The sequence below is a fragment of the Phyllostomus discolor genome, chromosome 7, assembly GCF_004126475.2.
Source record: "Phyllostomus discolor isolate MPI-MPIP mPhyDis1 chromosome 7, mPhyDis1.pri.v3, whole genome shotgun sequence".
NCBI lineage: Eukaryota > Metazoa > Chordata > Mammalia > Chiroptera > Phyllostomidae > Phyllostomus > Phyllostomus discolor.
The window spans coordinates 20,075,930-20,095,526 of NC_040909.2; the positions used below are offsets into that span (position 1 = coordinate 20,075,930).

The window sequence follows — 19,597 nt, forward strand, 5'->3', positions numbered from 1 at the left end:
GTACCCAGGCACTACCACGGCATGGCCTCAGAACCGGACGCTTCCAACAGGTGTGGGGAAAGGCAGCTTGGCAGCTACCCTGCAACTCGGGGTGGAAAGACAGGCAATGTCTTTAAGGCATGGCGCAGCCTGAGGGTGGAGAGGGCGCTGGGCAACGCGAAGAGGGCAGTGGTGAAGATCTTGAAGGACCTCCAAATGTTTCCCAGAAGCCTGGCTAAAAGCCGGGGTGGTGCTGCAGGACTTCCCTGAAGGTAGTGTTTTAGGATGTTCCGGGACCCCCACTGTTTATGGTTCCTGGGCTGGGACACGAGCCTGGACGGCCCCTCTGGACAGCTGCAGCCCCTGCCTTCCGGGTATCTCAGAGATTCAGAGATATTACCGAGTGCAGGAGCGTGGCCTTCAGAACGGCCCGGCTGTAGGGTGCAGGGTAGGGATCAGCGATGCTAGATGTGGAGGTGGTCTCCGCTGCTTTGGGGGGACATGGATGGCTTCTGGAACTCAGGGGGCACATTTGAGGAAGAACAGAAGCTCTGCCTTGCCTACCTGCCAAAGCCTTCTGGCCGGGCACAAGGCGGCCAGGGCCACCCTCTCGACATGCTTCTCCTGACTAGAAGCCTCCCTCGGCGCTCTCCGGCTAACATCCACACGCCAATCCCGGCACACCAAGGCCCATCGGCTAGCCCCAACCCATCTCCTCACGCTTTGCACCTGCCTCCCCTCCAGCCCGCTCCCTGCCACACCCCTGGCCAGGCTCACCTATTCCCTCGGCCGGGAACGCCTTTGCCTTTTTTCCACCACCCAGTGAGATCCTGGGTACCTAGCCCAGCACCCAGAGGGCGTTTCCTTTAAAAGCTGAGGCCTTAGCATGTGTGCTGCCAGAGGTTCTAGGAGCTCACAGAACACGGGACAAGATTGGATTTTTCAGTCAGACTTCACAAAAGAGCTGCAGGCATGGCCGTGTGCACCCCAGTACTGCACTCAGTCGGTGTGATGGGTTGAGTCCCCAGTCCTTCAGAAGGTGACCTTCTTTGGAAACAGGGTCCTTTCAGAGGTAATCGATGTAAAATGAAGCCCTTAGAACGAGTCTCAATCCAGTCTGACGCTGCCCTTTATAGAAAGGGAAGAGCGTTTGGACAGAGACAGACATGCGTGCAGGGAAGACCGTAGGAAGACGCACAGGCAGAAGACGGCCACGTGAAGACGGGGGAGCGGAGCCCTGCGTCTCCAAGCCAAGGAAGGCCAAAAACTGCCTGTGACATCACAAGCTTTGAGACAAGAAAGGATTCTCCCCTAGAGACGTCCGAGAGAGCATGGTGCTGCTGACAACCTGCTTTTGGGCTTCTGGCTCCCAGAACTGTGAGATGCAACATTTTGCTGCTGTCAGCCACCCGGTTTGGGGCACTCCCAGGGAAGTAACGCAGTCGGTGTGTGTGCATGTGTGCTGGAGAAGGAAAGCACGGTCGAGGGCACACAGACAGGGCAGGTGTGTGTACTGGCAAAAAGCCGATTCACGGAGGTGAGGGCTGGTTCAAGGTCAGATGAGGAGGTGGCAGGGCGGGGGTCAGAACTTGGCCTTGTGACGGCCCCAGTCTTCCACCTCACCAGGAGCATCTTTCCTGGGAGGCCGGCCTCGCGAGTTTCCAATTCTGATTCTCTGGCTGATCAGTGTTAGCTGCTAAAATGAAAGCCAAGTCCACACGTGGCTGGAACTGCTCATGATATCCTTCCTTTTTTAAAGTGCTCATCTGCTGAAAAGTCTTTCTGTGGTTTAAGGATTCTGTTGGTGGTCATTATTTTCTGAGTAGATTAAGGGCTCTTTAAATCTTCATAGCTCAACTTCACGAGCCCCTCAGAAGGCAGCTTATGTCCCATCAAGCCCCGCAAGGTGACGAACAGCCACACACGGCAGAGGGGCGGGATGCAGGAGCAGACGCAGCCCCGAGCAGCTGCCCGGGCTGGGCTGTGCCATTGGGAACCCTGCCTCCCCACCCACCCCTTTACTTTTCCAGAACCTGGGCATTTGGCCCTGGAAAATGACAAGGTGTTCATAGCAGGATCACGGGGAGGAGGCCTGCTCATTTAGCACATTTCTGCACAAAAGGGGCCCTGGCATATTTTTCTCATTAAACTGTCCCAGCCACATCACGACGTAGGTACTATTTAAACCCCATTATACAGATGAGGAACTGAGGCTCCAAGGTCATGAAACTCCTAAGGACCACAGGTAGGATTTGAACCTGGGTCTAAAAGGCCCCAAAGCCTACACTACACGACATAGTCCCTAGGGTTTGTCCTAAGGAAGCAGAGCAAACAACCTCAGAACCAGGATGTTTCCCATGGTTCACACCCTCATTCCATCTCGGACAGTGCAGGATGAACAGCCGCTCCCCTGCGGCCCACCTTTCCACGTGAAATGCCCTTTCCATGCCCTTGTTTTTGGAGGCGTCACTGGTCAGAAATCTTCCCAAGGAGACTGGTGCTGAAGCATCCTGCCAGAGCCTGGGCGTGGAAGGGGGCGGGCGTGTCTTTTTGTCCCCCCCTACCTATCTATTCTGCAGCCTCCTGGGCCTAACCATTGATTCCCAAGCCCACCCAGGCTGGGGAAGCGAAAGGCAGCCCTCTCTCAAAGACCCGTAGGTGGGTGGCTAGCTGGGCCACTAGCTGGCTGTCCAATTCCTCGCGGCCTGCTCTGCCCAAGGCATCAGACAGGAGTGCCAGTCTGGGGAGGGTGGCAGGAGGTTTCCTGGCAGAGGAAGCAATAACCTGCCTAAAAAAAGCTCTCTATAAAAACGCTCCACTTGGAACTAGGAGCTTGCAGAGAATGTGCTATGGCTGCTGTTGCTTATTTATACCTCCACCTACTTCCAGAAAGGCTCTGAAGTTGCTTACAATAAAAAACAGAGCCGTGTCTGTGTACAGAGTGGAAATCGAGCAAAATCAGAGGAGAGACTCTGTGGGAGCAGCGTTTCTCCCGCAAACGGGCCCTGTGCCCCTAAAGGGGTTCGGACTGCCTGTGCTGAGGGATCAGACTGGGGGTCGCACTTGTATTTCCATTTTCCTCCCAGATCAGGAGGGGTAGAAAGTCCCTGCAAAGTGCTCAGAATGCTGGGCACCACTCACTGGGGATGGATGGTGTCTCGTCCCCAAAGAGGGGTGAGCAAGAAGGGGCCCTGGCTGTCCTTGGGCGACCCACTTGCCTTGGGCAGAAGCAGACCCTGAGACTAGGAGTTGAATGCCAAGAGCCTATTTGGCAGAGACCCCAGGAACCATGGAGGAGGAGTGGGTGGGGGCTGTTGAGGGCAGGTGGCCAGTGAAGATCCTGCCTGAGGCTTCCACCTTGCTGAGGAACTCTGGAGATGGTTTAGAGAATGCCCAGGAGGCGTCCTGCTCCAGGGGCAAGGAAACTGGGGCCTTCCCCCACTGGCTTCTCTTGGTCATTGGGTTGGGCCTCTCCCAGGAGCATCCTTGCCACACACGTGAGCCAGGAGCCCTGCAGCTCTGGCCGCCAGAGGAAACCTTTGGGCAGGTTCCCTGGGATTGCAGCGAGGGCCAGCCAGGGCCCGGACAGCCCCTGTGGCACCCTCCCGGAAGGTGGGGCAGGCGGCCCCTGAGGCTGCATGGAAGCAGGTGGAATTACACCTATGGCGTAATGAGCAACCCCATGGAGAGGCTACCAATTTTAGGATTTCAGAGGGAGGCCTGGGGCAGGGAGGGTGGTAGAGGCCCCCATGAGGCTTCTGGGGTGGGACGGAGGTGTGCTGAGGAACAGAGGACTGTCCTGAAGGAGCACGATGCCCCCAGGACCTGTGGGAAGCTGAGGCCATACCAGGACGTGTGTCCAGGAGGGGAAAATGCTGTGCTTTGTGTCTCTCTGCCGTCCTCCAGCCTAGAGTGGGCACCGTTTCACCTGGGCACCAGGTGAGTCAGAGCCTGGGCGACTGAGTCGGCCACACTGAAATATCCCCACCGGGGCACCTAACACAGTGGCAAATGATCCCGGGGACTGTCATACAATGTCTCTTGCCTTGTGACCTGGTTCCAAAGATTCCCCTTCCGGGAAGCCCTCCTTACTCTGACCGTTCTGTTTCGCTCCGTCTCCTCTGGAGCTAATGGTTGGATTCATTCCTGGGTAACAGCAGCCCCTCTGGCCTAGATGCCCGACAGCTCCCACTCCCACTCCACCTTGCTAACCACCCTCCTGAGGCATTCTGTGAGTGGCATGGCTGTTAAGGGGGCTGTACCCCCGCAGTCAGACTGTACAAGTCCCACATGTGGACTACACACACGGGGAGAGTTATTTAGCCCTTCCACACCACAGTGTCCTCACCCCCAATCTGGGAAAAATAATATTCAGCCTCTGCTTACTCATCTGTCCTACCGGGGCAATGGTGCCCACCTCACAGAGACCTCGAAAGGGGTAAGGAGAAGAGAGTTAATATATGTAGGCTACTTAGCATGGTCCCTGGCACATAGTAAAGGCTCAATAAATACTAGCTGTAATAATACTAATGATAAAAATAATAAAGACTCCTGGTCACAAACTGTCCATTTCTCTCCACTATTTACAGACTAAAATGCAAATTCTTCAGTCAGCACTCCAGACTCTGCAAAGGTTTTCCGTTCTCGTTTCCCACTCGCTCTCAACTTAACGTGACCCCACCATCCCAAGCCCCTGTTCTCTCTGCTCTTCTCCCTGTGGCCATTCCCGTGGCCCCGCCTCCGTCAGTTTCCCTAGTTCCTAGGTCAGGACACGCTCACCTTGATACTTGGCCCAGCACAGTGCCTGGAGCATAGTATGCGATCAATAGACACTCCTGCGGGGAATAAATAAGATGCTCCTTCCACTGGTTGTTAATCACGTCCCTTCTCTGCAGTGCTGGGATGCGCCTGGCATGAGACCAGGTCACACACCCAGCAAGTGGGTGTGTGGTCACATGACTGCTGTGTAGCTATTTCCAGGTCCCATCATAGAAGCTTTACATGAATTGTTTCATTTCATCTTCCTAACCATGTTCTATAGTCCCCACTTTACAGACGGGGAAAATGAGGCTGAGGGAAGCTAAGTAGCTTGGGCACACTCACATGGCTGATCGGTGACTGAGCAGGTTTAAACCCCATTCATCTGATTCCAGCACCCTTGCTCTTGACAGATGGCATCACTCCCCACTGCCTCTTGGTTCACAGGCCTGCTCTATATTCTGAACGGACATGAAAGCTCCCATACGGTGTCCAGCCTTGTCCTGCTTTGGGCTGGGACACTGTTCCCCAGGCTCCATGAAGGCTTGTCCACTTGAATCCAGCACCTCCCCCGGCCTGGCAGGTCGGTTAACAGCTTCACCGATTAAGAGTAGGGCACACCAGTCTCTCTCCTTCTCCCTGACACCAAGGGCCTGGGTGGGTCCCAGAAGGTCATTCTCTGTCTTGCTCCTCCAAGTGGGTTCATGGCCTTTGCTATGCAGAGTGTGGTCTGTGTGCTAGCAGCACCAGCAGCACCTGGGAGCTTGGTAGAAATGCGCTGCCCAGACCTGCTGAATCAGAGGCTGCGTGGGATGGGAATGCCAGGCGCTTCGTAAGCACATTGAGCTTCGGGAAGCCCTGCTCTGGGTTCTTCCTCTGCTTCCTGAGCCAGTCTTTGCTTTGGCCGGTGGGCCTAAGTCCAGCGCCGGCCCTTCAGGGGCTTCTGCCACCAACTGTGCAGCCTCCTGCTCACCTGAGAAGCTGCCCTGGCATGTTCTAGCAACAGTTTCCATGGCCAACCTTCTGGGCCTGCTCCTGGCCTCCATTCCTGTCCCACAGATGAAACTGTGGCACCCACACCCAAATGCACGGCTGTGTGCGTCCCAAGACTCGCCTCACAACTGTGGCTCCTCCCGTCCTTTTTTCTTTCTGGCAACACTATTACATCTTTTTATGTTTGTGACCTTTCATACTGTTCTTTTCCTGGCGCACCAGCCACCAACCACAACAGCAAATGCTGCGATATTTGCATTTTCTAAAAAAGTATGTTTACTAGCATCTAGGCAAGCAACATAAGCCACTTGAGATCAGAACAACTTTCTAGTTATATTCATTCGTTCATTCACTCAACAAATATTTACTGAGTGCCACACATCAGAAATATACATCCAGGAATGTAACATATGCAAAAAAATACTTAAAAAATTAAAGTACCTCCTGATGTCGCTACCATCTGATCCCAGACCAGGAAACACACTGCGATCCCACTTTCCCTCCCTCCCTCTTCTCTTTATTTCTAACCTCAGTGAAAGCCATTCCCAGCAGAGTACTGCCAGAAAAGGGGGCTTACCCACCCACCCACCCACCTACCTGGGGAAGGGCCACACCTGTTTTGTGCTTTTCCAGGCCTTGGCTGTGGGGTTATAAACAAACCCTCCCAGAAGCCAGACCCTGGCCCAGGGGAGAGCCCCCATAATCTTGGGTGCATCTTACAGTTGGATCAGTGTCCTTAAAAGATTGATCCCTTTTCCCCAGTGGGTTCCCAGTGGGCTCTGTACAGGTGTCTGACATGACCCAAGTCACACCTCACTGGCTTCACTTGTCTCCTTCACCAGAGCTCAAGTCCCTGCAGGCAGCAACCTTATCTTAATCACTCATGTCGCCAGTGCCTCCCACACAGCCTGGCATAAGGTACGTGCGCAGTTCGTGTTTCTTGGGTGAATGCACACACACCTGACTGAATCGGGGGAAACACCAGCCCGCTCAGAGAGTGCAAAGGCTACGTACTACCGGCAGGAGGAAGGTGGCCACCGCGCAGCACCTGAGCTGACGTGCATGTCCTGGGCCGAGTTTGGGCGGACGATCCCTCCAGGCCCAGGGCAGAGTGTGCGTGTGTGTGTGCACGTGTGCACAAGGGCTGGTGCCCACCCTCCCAGCTGCGGGGGGTGGTGGTGGGGGGAGTGTCCCTTACCGTGGTGTATTTTCCCAGCTGGCAGAGCGAGGGGAAGGTTTCCTGGTGCGCTTTTCGGATCTTCTCTGTGAGATCATCCAGCTCAGCTGTCATTTCATAGCTTTCTGTGCATTCCTGCTTCGAAGGCTCCTTCTTTTTCTTGTTTCTGTCATTCCTGACAGCTGGAAATGAGAGAGAAGGCAAATCAGGGGTCACTGATGGCTGGGCCCGCACTTCCCGATGCTTTGGATTCATTGGACACTGGGAACAGGAACGGCAGGAAAAGGTGCTGCAAACACATCTAGGAAAAGAGGTTGGTGGCCAAGAGGGCTGGGCAGAGTGACATTTGTCTTTCTGTGTGAGCACATGTCACCCAATTCTGAAGGAACACTTGTGCTGGCCCAGCAGCCCGACAGTGTCTATTGGTTTGGGAAGAACTTTCCGTGTGGACAGGTTCTTAAGAGAGAATCTCCCCACTCATGGCCCCCTCAGCTCAGGGTGGACGGCCTGCAAGGCATTACCAAGGAACCATTTTTGCCTGGGAAACACATCCCCAAACAAAGCCCTCGTGGCATCATCATTGGTGATCCCAAACTAAACATTTTGATTTTGTTTTTGGTACTTCTTTCTCACCTGTGGGCATTTTCCCATTGCTTTTTAGAGAGAGAGGAAGCGACAGAGGAAGGGAGAAAGAGAAATATCGGTGTGAGAGAGAAACGTCAACTGGTTGCCTCCCGTACGCGGCCAGACCAGGTATTGAAGGCGCTCTGACCCAGGACTGAACCTGCAACCTACTTATGTACTCTGACCAGGAATCGAAGCCACAACCTTCCGGTTATAGATGACGCTCCAACCAACGGGGCCATGCCGGCCAGGCTAAGCTTTCTGTTTTGATATTTTGCTTTTTAGTTTCCTGAATTTGCTGACTGGCACTTTTCAAGAAATTTACCTTAAAGGTAATGGGATTATGGTTTTTGTATCTCTGTGCTTTTCTGTTTCCTAAACTTTCATATTAGTCATATGTCTTACTATTTAGAAAGTTATTTAAAAATAATAATCTATGCATTTTGAACCCTTGACCTGGAAAACCATTCATTCATTCATTCATTTATTCATCCACAGCTGCTTGGCTCCACACCTTGTCTGGCCCCCTGGACCCTCAGCCCATGAGTGTGTTGGGCTCAGCAGGCCCCACCGAGCTCAGCGAGGGGCTGAGCCAGGGCCTGGACCCGGGGGCTGTGGAAGCCCGTGCTTCCTCTCACAGCACAGGCCTCTCGGATGACTTCAAATCCGAGTGTAACTCAAAGCTCTGGCCTCTGGCCTGGATCTCCCGGGGAAGAAAACTGAAACCCAGCAAGGCCAACAGGCAAGACTAGCCCATGTGCCCATGCCGGTCGTGGGGCGGGGGGGGGGGGGGCTGCCTGGCTGTGCTTGCCGCCACCAAAAGCTGGGAATCCGTGCTGCAAAATGATCTGGGGCATGATCCGATCTGCCTTAAGGGGGGGTGGGGGGGCTGGGCTGCCTCTAGAGAGCACCGGTGACCAGAGAACTGGCAGTTCCCTCGGTTTACACCGAGAGCATCCAGAGCCCTGTTTGGGGCTACAGCTGAAGGCAGAACCGAAGGCAGGCATGGGAAGGGAGAGACTGGGAAAGGAAAGAGATAGTAATGGAGAGGGAGGGACGGAGGGAGGGAGAGAGAAAAAAAGGGGGGAATGAATGGTACTTAAAAACCCCAGTGTCCACATAAGCTGCTCACACCTGACCAGGAGGCAGGGCAGCCGGGAAAAAGCAATCCACATTTCTTGAGTGTCTTGAGCAGGCATAGGAACTGTCCTCAGTCACTCACTTAACCCTCTTATCAGGTAGGCCATTCAAAACCCATTTTACAGATAAAGAAACTGAGCTTCAGAGAGGCTAATGTGCCCACGTTTACACAGCTGACAAGTTCTTCCCTCACTCGGACTCATTTGGAAGGAAGTGGATGTCTGAGACGAAAACAAAACCTCCCAGATGACTGCCCTCCCTGAGACTCTGAAATGACCCTGTTCTTTGACTCAGAACATTTTCAGATCTAGAACGAGGGGGTATGGACTGCGTGCGGTAGCCCAGCCCTGGAGGCAGTCTTCTCTATGTGCCGGGACCACTCCCCGCAGGTCTGGAACACAGGGGGAGGGTGGCGTGGTTTACAGCAGGGAGAACACAAAGAACATAGTCAGCAAAGGAGAGACAGGGAGGGAGGCAGGGGGTAGCGTGTGGGGTAGAGACGCCGCCGTGTCCTTCTACACAGACGGAGCCTGGGTGTGCAAGGGGAGGCTGTGGCCTGAAGGCTCGTGTGTGAGCGCAGGGGGCTCTCAGTGCAGGCCCTCAGACCCCCTCCTTTCCTGGGTCCTGCCAACGGTCCTCTTCTTCAGCTAACCCAAAGTCACGCCAGAGTAATGACGGTCCTTCCAAAACAAAGCCTTGAGGACAGGAGCTTGGCGGTGCACGGGAGGCAGGAAAGGGGGACATACAGTCACCATCATGAGGTAGGGGGGACAAATACTGTTCCTCAGGGCCCCCCCTCACGTGTGGATATCCGGAAGGCGAGGGCCGTATTTTACTAGTCTCTGTGTCCCCAGGGTGAATACAGCGTCTGACACACAGTGAGGACTCAGACACAGTTTCCTGAAGGACAAGATGAGCAAATGACTAAACATGGGATTTTGTCAGCTGTCAGGGCCTCTGCGTGGCCGCACAGAGCTCACCTGAGCCTCTTTCTTCCAGCCACTGAAGGTCTCATCATTGGGCCTGCAGGGACTCATGCCCCATTCCCCAACCTGCAGGAGGAGCCAGGAGGTGGATAAAGCAGGCGGGACATCCAAAGGGTCTCGAGCGTGATTTACACACCTGGGAGAAGCCGGCCCATGTAGGCAAAGCGCTTCTAGGATGAAAGGTGCTCCATAAAATATCAAGTATTCTCCTCGTGAGGGCTAAGTGCTACAAATCAGATTTGGTGGCATAAAAGTAACGTATTTATGAGCCACTATCATACTGCAAATGAAATGAATGTAATAAAAGTGTCACTTATACAAATACCTCTGATGTACGGATCTCGACCTATGAATATGAAAACAGACACCCCAGCACTTTTATTTGAATGTCTAATCATGGAAATAAATGAAGTCATGTTCATTTTAATGTGCGCACTTGTGCATGTATCTGGAATATTGATTTCTACGCACACAATAAAGATGCAATGCAGGAAACATGCAAAAGGTGGGGATTTCACTTGGGTTCAGGAAGACATGAAAACAACACTACTGAAAACTTCTTCATGACAAAAAAAAACAGAAAGGAAGGAAGGAAGGAAGGAAGGAGGGAAGGAGGGGAGGAAGGGAGGGAGGAAGGAAAATACAATCGACAGTGCTTTTGTCCATAAAATTTTCTATATTCAGCTTAGCAAAGTAAGTATAATGGTCCATTTATTCTTGCCTGAACATCAAGGTCTGGAATGTGTTTTATCTTGATTCTTAACCTCCTCGCTACCTGCAAGAATCATGGGCCAGAGTTGGGGATCAGGGCTACCTGGCTGCCGTGCGTGGGAGAGAGCCTGTCACTGACACGCACGTACGCTTAAAAGAAAAACACAAAAATATTTTCATCTGAGGTTAAAAATTATTGTCTAAACTAATTATGCATATGAACTACTGGAGGATTTGAAGGCAGGTGGACCCAGAATGGAGAGAGGCATCCTGTTCCCATAATTTCAGGGTTTGGGAGTTGGCACTTGAGCATTTAACACAGTGGTCCCCACTGTAAAGCTGGGTAGGGTTGGGGGAGTTAATACTCCAAGATCGGCATCTCCTTGAAGGTGGAGACTGGGACTCTGCTAATACTGTTCTTGCCATGTAAATGCTAGTAGGTATTTGAACGAACACCCAGAGAAAGGAGGTTAGTAAACAAGGTTTCAGCTAAGTTTCCTCTGTCACTAAGGAGTCACATGCCTTTGGGAAAAGGCTGAGGGCAGGGGGCCCAAGAGTGTCTGTTGAAATAGCACCCCCTGGAGGACTGCTCTGCACCTGCAGCATAGACACACACGTGCAGGGACTCTGAAACTGTGTGACGGCCCACGCCAGTGCCATGTGGAAGGGATGGCTAGCACTCACAGTGACAGTGACCTCGCAGGGGGCATAGTTAGAATTTTTGCCGCATATTAAGTAAGCAAGTCTCGGGGCAAATAGTTTGGAGGTGGCAACCTGAGAGTTTAACTAAAGTATCTACCAACATAGCTCAGCTTCTGAAGTTATTCAAAGCACTGAGAGAAAATGGCAGATATACCAGAATATACAAATACCAAATACTCCTTTCTACTTAAAGTGGTGCATTAAACTAATACGACTTTCAAGACATTTCTCAACACAGTTTCCTCTCACTGGTTGCTTTTAGATGGAGGTATCACCTCCTCTCGAGTGGACAGGGTCCCCTCGGTCCTACAATTCCCAGTGCTTTTTTCCTCTGTCGGCTGGCTGGTGTGGGCAGCCCTGCCGTGGCCGTGTTTGTTTTGGGGGCAGGTCCACTGTGGTTGTCATCCTTGCAAGAGGAGAGATTTAGAGTTCAGAGGCTCTGTTATAAGAGACAAATCCTTTTCTTTGGACAGGAGTCTTGTACGGATTATAGGAAACAGCATAAGTTCAACTCCAGAGACGAGGGAAGATTAAACATTCCTGCACGATGTGTTGAAGCAGGAGCTTGGCAAGGAGTGGCCCAGGAACTGCACACCGCTCTGGGGACGCCTTCCCCCATAATCGGCAGGATTTCTTCACACAGCCCCTGGCGGCAATGAGCCATGTCAGCGATGGCTGTCCTTCAATCCCGTCCACAGCAGGGTGCCTGTGTCCTTGGCCTTGTGTTTGTGGTAGAGCTGTCAACATGAGCAGGGCTGTGATGAAGGTCTTTACTGAGGGCCCAAAACGGAACGCCAAAATTGGAAATGAAAGACACTGAGGCTGGCCCTCTTCTTCGGTCAGGGGTAGCCTGGCACACCTTCCATCTGATTGACACACCTGGTGTTCAAAGGCCTCCGGTTTAGAAAAGAAGAGTTCAGTGACAAACATCCATAAGCCATGTTCGAGGGCAGGACATTCTTTGTTATGGCAAGCTGGAGTTCTCTTTGCCAAAGTTCAACCTGCCCTTGTGTATCAGGAAGACTGTTTTGTGGGGTCTTTTTAAATTCTTTGCAAAAGTACAGGCAGTCTCATATTCAGGAATCAATAGTCTTAGAATAAGAACCCATAGATCGGGGGTAAAATGATTGAGCAGAGACACAGGTACATGGCTTTATATTACTTTCAAGAAGTAGACATAGTAAGCCTTTCAAAATCTGTGCCTGAAGGAGGGGGGATGACAAAAACAAACTTTGCAGCAGCAGACTGCTCCGGACAAACCTGTATCCTGTGCCGTGTAGCATACATTCTTCACAGCAAATAATGGGCTTTCAAATATTTGATGACAATCTCTGTCATGATGATTCTAATGGCCGAATTTTTCCATGCCTCCTTTCATCTAAACCCAATTAATGTTCAGAAAATGAACTGCAGATCTTCTTGATATTCTTATATATTATTTCCTTTTAACATGCTATTTAAAATAGAAATGAGGGACTTCTCTTAGCTTGGAAAACTTTCTGCTAAGTAGCCCCTGTCATTCCCCATGGGGAGTACAACCCTGGGCAAGCCCTGCGGAACTGGAGGGACCAGAGGGGGTGCCAGGAAATGGGGACTGTGCTTGTGTGGGGGCTCAGCTGCAGCGCTGGCCCTAATCCTCCCGGTCTTCCTCTCTGCAGCTCTGGGCATTGTGACTTAATAGCTCCTCCCATCGATAGGTGGGTACAAGGTCAGCACTCCTTGTACCCAGACGGCCTATGACTCACTTTCACAGCTAGAATGCAGTGGTAGTGATGTACCATTTCAAAGGGTGGAACTCAAGAGGTTTTGCGCTCTTCTGCTCATTACCCTGAGAACCTTACCACTGTGTGTGAACAAGCCTGAGCTACTCTGCTGTAGAATGACAGACTGTGTGGAGGACAGCCCAGTGAGCCCAGCCAAGATCATTCTAGATCAGCTGAGGGCCAGTCTGGCCCTGAACCCAGGAGAGCGTTCAGGCAAGATCAGCAGATTTGCCTCAGCAATCTGCAGCTAACCATAGACTCATGAAGACAGCCCAGTAAACCCAGTTGGTCCCTGGTTTTGTGAAAAATAAAAAATGCTGCTCTGGTTGGTGTGGCCCAGTGGATAGAGTGCCGGCCTATGAACCAAAGGGTTGCCGGTTGGATTCCCAGACAGGGCACATGCCTGGGTTATGGGCTGGGTCCTCAGTAGGGGGTGTGGGAGAGGCGACATTGATGTTTCTCTCCCTCTCTTTCTCCCTCCCTTCCCTCTAAAAAGAAATAAATAAAATCTTTAAAGAAAATGCTTATTGTTTCAAGCCACTGAACTTTGCGATGGCTTGCTATATAGCAATAGCTAATTGCCAGGATCTGTTTAAGGACTGCGTTTATACTACAGTGACGCGTGCCCACATGTGGGCAGGACACTGGGGTAAAATCCCAAAGGTCTGTATTTTAGCCCATCATTTACTGCTCTGGAAACTCAGGATAGGCTCCTAATGTCCCCAAACCTCAGTGTCCTTATCTGAAAAACATTGACATTATTTTCTTCCATCATACACAAGATTCTTATATACATTTAGAGAAATAAATAACTGTAACATGGTGTTAATAGTACTAAGACAGTGGAAGTCCTACACCAAAGTGTTTATTTACCAAAGATTTATCAAATCCTGTAGCTCCCAAAGACACTGAGTCAAATAAAGCATAGTTTCCCCCCATAAATAAAACACAAAGCCCTGGCCAGGTTCGAACCCCAGTCAGGTCACATAGCTAGACTGTGCACTCAATCCCTGGTTGGGGTGTGCACCTGAGGCAACGATTCAAGTTTCTCTCTCACATCAATGCTTCTCTCCCCTCTTCCTCTCTCTTTAAAATCAATAAACATATCTTTGAGTGAGGATTAAAATAAATAAACAAATAAAACACCTATGATTTATAGTATAAACTCTAAGTTTTTAATGCACATTAAATGCTTTGAAGTGTGAAATTCTAAAGCAGCAGCAGAGAAAGCAAAGTGGAAGGAAATGAAGTAAATAAAGGATAAAGGAAACAAAGAAGTGAAGGGAAGGGAGAAAGAAAAGAAAGGAAGGAGGGAAAAAAATGAGGGAGAGAAGAAAGAATTTTTATCCAAGGCAAGGCAAGACCAGTGCTCCTGTCTGGTGCCATATAACTACAGACTAAGATGAAAACTGGACAGTTTTCAAACTTTCAATGGGTTCATCTCTTGTGGCAGGACACTGCACGTGAACTTGGCTTTACAGATGTGATCATGACCACCTCTTTATGATCCAACTTCTTCAGGTTTTGTTCGACACACTTGATGAATCTCTGCCCGAGCCCCTCATTTATCAGGGAGGTATCTGAGAGACAGACAGATTTTCTGCAAGTTTGCCCAACACCCTTGTTAGGATATGAATGTAGAGCAGCGTCTGCATATTGTCAAATAAATTTTAGAAATCCAAATCATCACATGCAGAAATGGTTTGCATGGGAATGTGTGGGTGTTTAATATTACATACTCAGTGTAAGCAAAAAATTCTTACTTTAAGGCATTTAAATGGGTTTTGTCAGCCTGTGTACCCCTCGGTGATTCTCACTGGGGCTCTTGAAGCACTAACACTCCTAAGGCTTTCAGAATCACCAGGTAAGTACATTGTTCAGTGTAGCTTCTGTTCCAAAGGCATTCTATTAATTTTAATCTTTAGAGAATTGGCAATCCATGCATGAGATATGTACTAGCCTGCTCTTGCATATGGCTAGTCAATTAACCATAACCCACTTTCCTAATAATTACAGATAAATTTAAATGTGCTGTTTTCAAAGGCTGGCTTAACTCTCAAGGTTATTTCTTACAATGGGTGGGAGGACAACCACTAAAGTGTCTCTTAATGGCAAAGGTTTCTTTTTTAAAAAATCATCCATCTGTCTATCCATTCATATATTCATGTATCTATCCATTCACTTATTTATTTATCCCACCCATCTGTTCATTCATCTGTCCGTTCTTTCATTTATCCATTTGTCCATCCATTCAACTTTCTGTCCCTTTGTCTAACTACCCATCTGCCCATCCATCCATCCATCCATCCATCCATCTTCCTCTGATTGGTCTATCCATCTATCTATTCATTTGTCCAACTGTCTATTCTCATATCAATTTTTCTGTCCATCCATCCCCCAGTCCATTCATTTCTTTATTTCCCTATCTGTTCAAACAGTATTGAGTACTTACACTGTACCTGAGACTGTGATGAATGTGAACGAGACAAGAATGGGAGCTTATGTTGCAAAGACTCCCATTCCAGGAAAAGATAGACTCTCCTAAACAAAGACCTACCATGTGGTGAATGTGATACCAGAAAGGACATATTCATTCTCTAATTTAAGCATAAGGAATACAAAAATCTAAGAAGGAGGTTATGAGATAGTACTCAGACCCACAGAGGAGGGAGCTCATAGTTCAACTGTGGGAGTCATAAAAACCACCTCGGTAGAGAAGAATCTTGAGCTGAATGCCCTCCAGGAGTGTGCCAAGTCTCGTTCATTCAGGTATCCTTAGTGCACTGTACAGTGTCTTCTCCGTGAGGGATGCTCAGCAAATATCTCTAAAATGAATGGGGCCTGGAGGTCTGGAAAACATATTGGATGAAGAGAACAGTATGTGCAAAGGCCTAAAGGTTGGAAACGAAATAGCTACATGAGGGAAGTTAGCTTTTCAATGACCTTTAAAGAATCTGTCACTGGGGAGATAGAAAGAGATGGAAAGGACATTCTGGATGCGGGGGATGTGGGGGAACTCTGCTGGACTTGATAGTGAACGTGGGGAATGAAAAAGACTCGGGAGGGGCAATAAGATTTTAGCACTGGTACTGGGACAGATGGTATCATGACAGAGAAGAAAACTGGGGAAGCTGGTGGGAAACAGGGAATCTTGTTTGGGGCAGAAGAATGAGCTTGGCTCGAGGGGAGGAGAGTCAGAAATCTGGGCAGCAATTTCAGAGTTTGTTAGGGAGAGAGTGCTGTGGATCTGGTGAGGACATAGGTCTGGGGTCAGATTATTTAAGAGTCAATACCTTAGAGATGACTGTTGCCATCATGAGAGGGAGTGAACAGTCTATGGAAAGAGAGAGGAAAGAAGGAAAAAGAGGATCAGAAACTGATCCGTGGGACTTGCCAGTAGTTGGTGGAAAAGGGAAGAGAATACAGTGATGGAAGCAGATGAATGGTGAGCAGGAATGCTGGTATAATACAACTCATAGAAACCAATGGAAATAAAAAGAATTTGAAAAAGCAGGAGCAGCCTGGGCAAGAGTCCCATGTAGCCGACGGTCAGAAGGAATGAAGAAGGAGCAAAGTTCACTGGTTTTGGCCACAGAGAAAGTGGTGTCTTTATGAGAACATTAAAGCAAAGCCAGGCTGGGGGCAGGGAGGGGGTGTGGAGGTTAAGAGGAGGCCAGAGAAAGCCCTTCAAAAGTCAACCTAGGAAACAAACTTGAGTCCAGGCCCTTGGAAATGTGTTTTTCTGTACTCAAACCTGTAAGAGAGATCAGGGGAACCACCCATGTTTACAAACACAAAAACGCTGTCTGAATTTCCCAGGGAATCCGATGTTGCTCATTGGAGAAGGCTCACGGGAAGGTCAGCACAGAGCAGTGAGATCTCAGAAGACGCACTCACTGAGGACTTGTCTGTGTGAGACGAACGGCACGCACGAAAGCAGCAGGGCAGCCCTGAACCTCTGCCAAGAAGAGGACCAGGGCTCACAATTCAGAGTTGAGGCTGGACCACTGTTCACGTGACCTTGTGAACCTGGCCAAGGAGACTGGGGTTCCAGTTCATCTGGGGAAGGAGTGACAGTGATATTGCCAGCATTGCCTTTCAGAAGGGTCACTGTGTTCATGGTGAAGGAATGGTTGGTGGCGGGGGGTGGGGAGTGGAGGGATCACTGAGGTGGCTGCTGGGAGTCCCAAGTAAGGAAAGAGGGATGTCTGAGCTAGGGTGGGACTGTGAGGAAGGGACAGGGGTGCCAGGTAGTGGGGAGGGTCAAGGGTGACAAGCTGTTTTCTGGCTTGAACAATGGTGAGGGCACATAGGAGGAGGAGCAGGTTGTATGGAATTCCAGGTGCCCGTGTGCCATGCTAGTGGTGGTGTCCAGGGTGTGTGGTATGCGGCTGGCTACCTGGGGCTCAGGCTCAGGACAAGTGGCTGACGGGAGACAGTCTCAGGGAAGATCGGCTTATGATGGGAAGGGTAGCCGTGCAGAGTGATGGCAAAAGCCATAGTTCCTCTGGGTGTTCGTTCCAGCTCTTGTCTTCTAGATTTTGACTTAATGAGAAGTAGATTCGGCAGGGTGGAACTCAACATTGTATTCATTCTACCAGTAATTACTGAGTTGTAGTTATGGACTCTGTGTGCCAGGCACTGATGTAGCCACTGGGATGCAGCAGGAAACCAAATTAAAAGTCCCTGCTTTCATGGAATTAGCACAGTGTGTGTGCGCACGCATGTGTGCGCATGCGTGCAATGTGGGTGAGCGTGCAACACCACGTGGAAGCAAAGCACACAGAAGGGAACTTTTTTTCAAGTGCAGTCTACAAACCACCAAATAAGAAATGCATTATTCAAATTCACAGGGTAAATCCATGTCATTATTGGCCCACCCTGGATATCAGAAATCGCCTATGAGAAAATATTAACTATTCTTTGCCCTTGGCTTTGAAATGCAAAGACCAGAGGAAACTCTGACCCATTACAGAAATTCAACCTTCATATTCTGTACTCATGGATCAGAGGAAATACTATTGTTAAAATGTCCATACCACCCAAGGGTATTACAGATTTAATACAATCCGCATCAAAATTCCAATGATGTTTTCACAAAAATACAACAAATAACCCTCCAATTTGAATGAGACCACAAGACTCCAAATGGCCAAAGCAACCTTGAGAGAGAAGAACGAAGCCAACGGCATCACACTCCCTGATTTCAAACTATGGTACAAACTATAGCAATCAGAACAGCATGGCACTGACAGAAAAACAGACACACAGATCAGTGGAATAGAACCGAGAGCCCAGAAATAAACCCACATATGTGTGGTCAACTAATTTACCATCAATATGGTCAGCACGCCAGGGCTCAGTGTGTGCCCAGGACTTCTGTGACTTCTCCCTCTGTCAGATGCACGGGGCGGCGGTAACAGCAAATATGGACATGCCACCGTGGCCAACCCACCCCTTCAGGGGAGGGAGGGCCTCTTTTCAGGGCTGTGCTGAGTGCTCACCATATACCATCTCATTTAATCCTCAGGACAACCCTACGTGGAAGGTGGGGGTATTCTCACTCCCTAATCCACACAGGAGGAAACTGAGGCTCAGGGACCTTCAATGTCACATAGCCAGCGCCTTAAAGGGCCAGAATCCAAACCCAGTGCTAACTGCAAATGATATACGGTTCACAAAATAACTTTTACAGAGGCTTGCTTTTTTAAAAGATTAGTGTTTATAACAAGGATATAACGAGGACTGTGACTAAAGAACTTTTCTGCTTGGCCTTGACTACCCTGAACGCCATTGAGAGGTCACTCTCGGGCCACACGTGCGACTGAGAGAAAATGTTAAAAACGCAACGGCAGCAATAAGCCACAGCCTCCAAGTCAGTCTCAGCATGCGAAGTGCTGGCCAGAATTGTAGCCAACTTTGCTTTCCCCCGAGTGAACTTATCAGTTTCTCAATATAAATAGATCATCCCAAATTGCCCTGGTCGGTGAAGGATTGCTAAAATCCTATTTAGTTCACAAAAAAATACTCTTTCTGGCCTACAGAACTTTAATTCTCAGGTATTTATTTCTCCGGAGAGTCGTCTGGGAAAGAAATAAAGCCATCTTCACCATTCTCTGCATAGCTCCCAGCCACACGCTTGGATGTCTGACACGAGTGGAGAAGTGAGCTTCTATTCCTGGGAATGCTTCGGCGAAGGAGTCAGAAGAACACAAGAAGTTCAAGAAATAACACACGGCGCTCCTGCCAGACCTGCACAATTCACTTCCCTCTGCCCTTCCTCTGACACCCACACCCACACCCAGAACGTGCTTTTCTCTGCTTTTCATCAGAAAGACATCTGCTAATGCCGTCTCGGCCTCGGGACTCCAGCGGGGAGGAAGGCGATGCCTAGAACCAAATGCAGTGGAGAGTTCCAGCCTCCCCACGGCCTTCTACTCATTACCAATCCTACCTCGGTGGTGGGGAGGGGGAGTGTAAGATCAGATAGCATTTGAGGTCTAGTGGGAAGGCAGCTCACACCCAAGACACAACGGGCGGTCCTACAATGAAGTCCTGAGCTGCATGCAATCAATTCTAAATGTGATCATTAATTTATAAATATTTACTGAGCACCCATTATGTTCCAGGCACTGTTCCAGGTGCCAGGGATACAACTGAATAGAGCAATGTTCCTGGCTTCAAGGAGTTTCCTTTCTTCTTGCGGAAGGCAGACAGCAAACAAATACGTGTACAATACGATGTTGGATAATGGTAAGTGTTAA

General features: G+C 49.8%; 1 protein-coding gene across 4 annotated transcripts in view; it reads right to left on the reverse strand.

Moving 5' to 3' along the window:
- The window catches only part of RARB (retinoic acid receptor beta), a 359,212-nt gene that overhangs the window by 23,620 nt on the left and 315,995 nt on the right, over positions 1 to 19,597 (reverse strand). For all 4 annotated transcript variants that reach the window (XM_028517843.2, XM_028517844.2, XM_028517847.2 and 1 more), the window contains exon 4: positions 6,929 to 7,089. In XM_028517843.2, coding sequence (XP_028373644.1) covers positions 6,929 to 7,089 — 161 coding nt within the window. The remainder of the gene's footprint in view (positions 1 to 6,928; positions 7,090 to 19,597) is intronic.